Source organism: Phytophthora sojae, assembly GCF_000149755.1.
Source record: "Phytophthora sojae unplaced genomic scaffold PHYSOscaffold_10, whole genome shotgun sequence".
Classification (NCBI taxonomy): Eukaryota; Oomycota; class Peronosporomycetes; order Peronosporales; family Peronosporaceae; genus Phytophthora; species Phytophthora sojae.
This window is the reverse complement of record NW_009258124.1, coordinates 877,816-882,032: the sequence shown is the minus strand read 5'-3', so window position 1 is coordinate 882,032 and position 4,217 is coordinate 877,816. Positions and strand designations below refer to the sequence as shown.

Here is a 4,217-nt window from a genome sequence, read left to right as displayed (position 1 = left end):
TGATCCCCTTGAGCTGTCGCATTTGCGTTTGGTGAATCGCATCCCTGAGAAGCTGGTGAAACAGTCTGGATCTGGAGTTGTCGATCCATTGGTCGAAGGCACTGCTGAGCGTCGGGTACTGAGAGCAGTTGTAGATGAGTTCCCAGATTATGACAACGCACCACTTTCTCTTGGCGCGCGTGCTAGCCGCTCTGACCCGGAGCCAAGCCCAAGCGGAAGTTCGTGATGCAGAGGAGACGGAGTCTGATACCCCAGGCATGACACCTTTGGAGTTCCAAGCAGAGCGCTGGCGCCGCATTAAGGCTCACCAAGATGGCGACCCATGGACGCGACAGTTGAAAGCTTTCCTGCGAGGTGATCTCTCTGAACTCTCTGAACTGGAAGCACAGAGGATGGCGAAGATTGCTGACAATTATGTCTTGGATTCCCGAGACGTTCTTTACTATCTGAGCCGATCGACTGCTGCTAGGCCAAGAGATGCACGAGATGAACCTCGATTAGTGGTTCCTCATGATCTGCGCCAGGATTTGCTGCATCACTGTCACGAAGAGCTTCAAGGCGGTCACCAAGGAATTACGCGGACGCACGAACACCTGCGTCGAGAGTTCTTTTGGCCAGGCCTCTACGCTGATGTTGAACGTCTTGTCAAGGAGTGTGTGGACTGCGCCTCTGGAAAGGGGAAGCGCCTAATCCCGGGCCGTCGCCTGGGAACATTGAGCCCAACGCTCCATTCGAAGTGCTGTCGATGGACTTTGTCACGTACCTCCCGAAATCTGAACGAGGGAATACGTTTCTCTTGCTTTTTCAAGATATGTTCTCGGGTTTCGTGATGTGTGGGCCCATGAGTTCGGCGACAGCACAAGACGTAGCTGAAGCTTATGAAGAGGGTGTCTTCCGGCGCTTCGGTGCGAGCTCCATGCTCAGGCACGACCAAGACCCCAGATTTATGAGCGAAGTTTACAGGCGATTCAGGGAAATGCTGGGCACCAAACAAGAAGCGACGTTGGCGTATCGCTCTCAAGCCACCGGCCAACAAGAAAGATCGGTGCAGACTATGGTGAGGAGCATCCGGGCCTATGTAGCGGAGGCAGATCAGAGCGACTGGGATGATCATGCGGAGAAGTTGGTGTTCGCCTTAAACACCTCTTTCGATTCGACCCGGCTCGAAAAGCCCTTTTATCTTGTCCATGATTGGGATGCGAAGAGCACAGTGTCGGCTATGTTAGGTCCACCACCCGCGGGGCTGGAACAGAAGTCGGCTTACGAGTGGAGACGCAAGCTGCAACGCGATTATAGTTTCGCCCATGCTTGAGCTCGAGACTTACAGAAGCAAGCTAAACGGCTGCGCTCAGAAGCTCAGACTCAGAGATGGCAGGAGCTCTCGGAAAGACTCAACGCTGGATTCCAAGTTGGTGACTCTGTCTGGCTGTATCTGGCCTGTGTGCAACCCGGGTTGACCAAGAAATTCGCGCATATGTGGCATGGTCCCGTTCGAATTGAAGAAGTCCGCGATGATTTCCGCGTACGGCTAAAGATCGAAGGCACCAGCAATCGAATAGGTCCCTGGGTACACATTAGCAGGTTGAAGCCGAGCGCGCTCCTTCCAGAACGCCCAACGGTGGAGATCGAAGTGGCCGAAGAAGATGACTTCGACGCAGCATTATTACCAGAAGATAGCTGGGACCTCCAGTTGCCTCCGTGGCTCGAATTGGCCAATGGGGCGGTTGTGACGAGGTGTCGATCCCTAAATTCGGGTGAATGCACATGAACCTGGGAAGTCCCAATGATGTGGAGCTTGGTGATACTGGATGATTTGGAGTAACAAGGGTAATGTCTGCGAATGGACGCTGAATCCCGGAAGATAGATCAATGTGGGCGAGTTGATCCCTTTCCATGAAGTGCAACGGAATGCGAGCGATCCTCCCCAGTATATCTAAGTACGGCGGAACTCGACTCTGGCTTACAACCTGGGAGTTGAGGCACTTCTCAGATTCCCCGTTGTTTTCCCGGAATAACGATTCCCAGACTTCGCGTTCCCAGACTTACCTCCCACAAAATTCCAAGAACGACCTCGGCTTGAGGCGTTCCGAGGCTCCAAACCCAAGAACACTTGGTTTCACTATGGCATCTTCCAAGATCCTAGGTGTACCCAACAACTCCGAGAAGGTATCCAGTTTGGCGAGCCTTCAAGGCCAGACCAACACTCCGCAGAAAGATCGCAGTCTCCGAAGGGTCGCTTAGGAAAGATTTCGTCTGCATATGACCTTTAACCAAACAGAGTTCGTTTTGCTTCGAAGGGCACAAGTGCTTCTTTCACAGCCTGGAAGGCCATTCTCCACGGCAAAATTCAAACTACTCTAGGTAAGTGATCCACTGCTTCGGCCTGGAAGTGATCATATCTATTCCATATCTGTATATTTGGCGGATTGCAGACCGTCTTTGTTGTATATTTGCGGTCTATTGGACCTGTGTCGAACTGAAGAAGTTGGCGACAGGGTAGATCGTTTCCTCTCTCTCTGAGAGGTGGTGCGCGTCCCCAAGATTGATCAAGTGTCTTGGATTTGGACCAGTTGACTTGTGTTTTGGCCTTAGCCTTGGGCTTAGAGAAAGAAGAGAGGGCAAATAAGTATTTGTGTGATTGTATAACGTGTATAACTCTATTGGGTTGGATTGTTCTAGCGTTAGCCCGGCGTAGCTGTCTGATTCACGGGGTCGATACTAACCTCCTGGTGAAAAGAACCGCTACCCAAGGGATACACATCGTGCGCCTGACCAACAGCGTGTACTGGACAACACACACCCTGTGCCAGCCGAGACGGATCCAAAGCTCTAGTAGCCTGAGGTCTGTCAAGGAGGGCCTATAACTGTTTTCTGGGAGAGAACACCGCATCGCCTCGTCACATTGGTGCCTTCGGGACCGAATTGGGTGAGAATGGCATTCTGCTGGTCGGATAACATACACGTTCCCACACCAAACAGCGGTTGCTTTCCACGAATTTCAACTCTCACCTTACCCAACCCATTACTCTCGAACACTTCCTCAATGTCTGCTGCTTTGATCTCAACTCGTAATCCGAAGATGCCAACTCGAAATCATTCTTGACCGTGTTCGCGTTCCGCGGGTCGATACATCTCATTGCTTGCTGAATCCCATTCTGCATGTGGCACAGGCTTCAACTTCATGGTACTCGTCGGGTCTCCATGGCCCCGTAGCCGCCCCCTCTGTGACTCAAAGTACGACTTGTACACTCTGTTCGCTGCCTGGGGGCTTGGGAAGAACAGCCGGAAGGAGTAGATTGGATATGGCGACTCAGTTGCTGCCACTTGTAAACATTCCTGCACAGGGCGTCTGCCTCGCTGCCGAATGTTGTACCGATCTGTGTAGTACCCGTGTGAAACCATTACGGATTCTGCTCCACCCCATTCCTTAACAATGCCACACAACTGGGAAACGGAGACACGGTTGCAATTCATGTCCTCCAATTCGTTAAGCGTAAGTGGCGTGATCGTTTTGCCCGTGAACATTGGCTGTACCCAAATGCGCACACCCTCCACAGTTATCTCTCCCTTCTTCAGCATCAATCATAGTGCTCGGTCCAGATTCTTTGGGCGCCCTGATAAAAACATCATGCCTTCAATCAATTCGTCTCCCTCGAAAAGCACGCCCAACTGCTTACACAGCTCGATGATGTCCTGCTTGAAGTCGGCTAGCGTCATACGACAGTCGTTGACCTTCACCAAGCGCTCATTCATTGCGAAAACCACTTCTGTGGTAGTGTCCTGCAGCTGGCGCTCGATATCAGCCCGCTCTTCCTCCGTGAAAGCTTGAATGAGCTCTTCTTCATCAAGTTCATCTTCCGTCATCCCTTGATCTGTTTGTGCGCGTGGCCGTTTGGCCCTGGAGCTACTCAAGCTCCCTGCCGGTGTGTCCGCGCCCTCCATAGTTACGTCTTCGTGTGACGACGTCGTGTTTCTCTCTCTCGAACCGCTTGCCTCCATGTTCATACGTCTGCTTCTTCAGTCTGGTATACAATCTTCAGCATAAAACGACGCTTCGGTCGCCTGCGCTCCTACGGGCTCCGTCCACTCGCGCTTCGTCGATCTAATTCCGGAGTCAGGAATTGGTCCATTAGCGTATATCTCATTCCGCAATTTATCCCACAAGCCCTCAAGTCAAAAGTTTGTTTGTTTGTTTGTTCGTTCGTTCGTTTTGTTTT

General features: G+C 51.9%; 1 protein-coding gene across 1 annotated transcript; it reads right to left on the bottom strand.

The window, feature by feature from the left end:
• Positions 1–3,582: 3,582 nt before the first annotated feature.
• On the bottom strand, positions 3,583–3,999 carry PHYSODRAFT_339254 (hypothetical protein; the record flags this gene model as incomplete). Its single annotated transcript, XM_009537166.1, has 1 exon — positions 3,583–3,999. The coding sequence occupies one exon, from the start codon at positions 3,997–3,999 to the stop codon at positions 3,583–3,585; it is 417 nt and encodes a 138-aa protein (XP_009535461.1).
• Between the last annotated feature and the right edge of the window lie 218 nt (positions 4,000–4,217).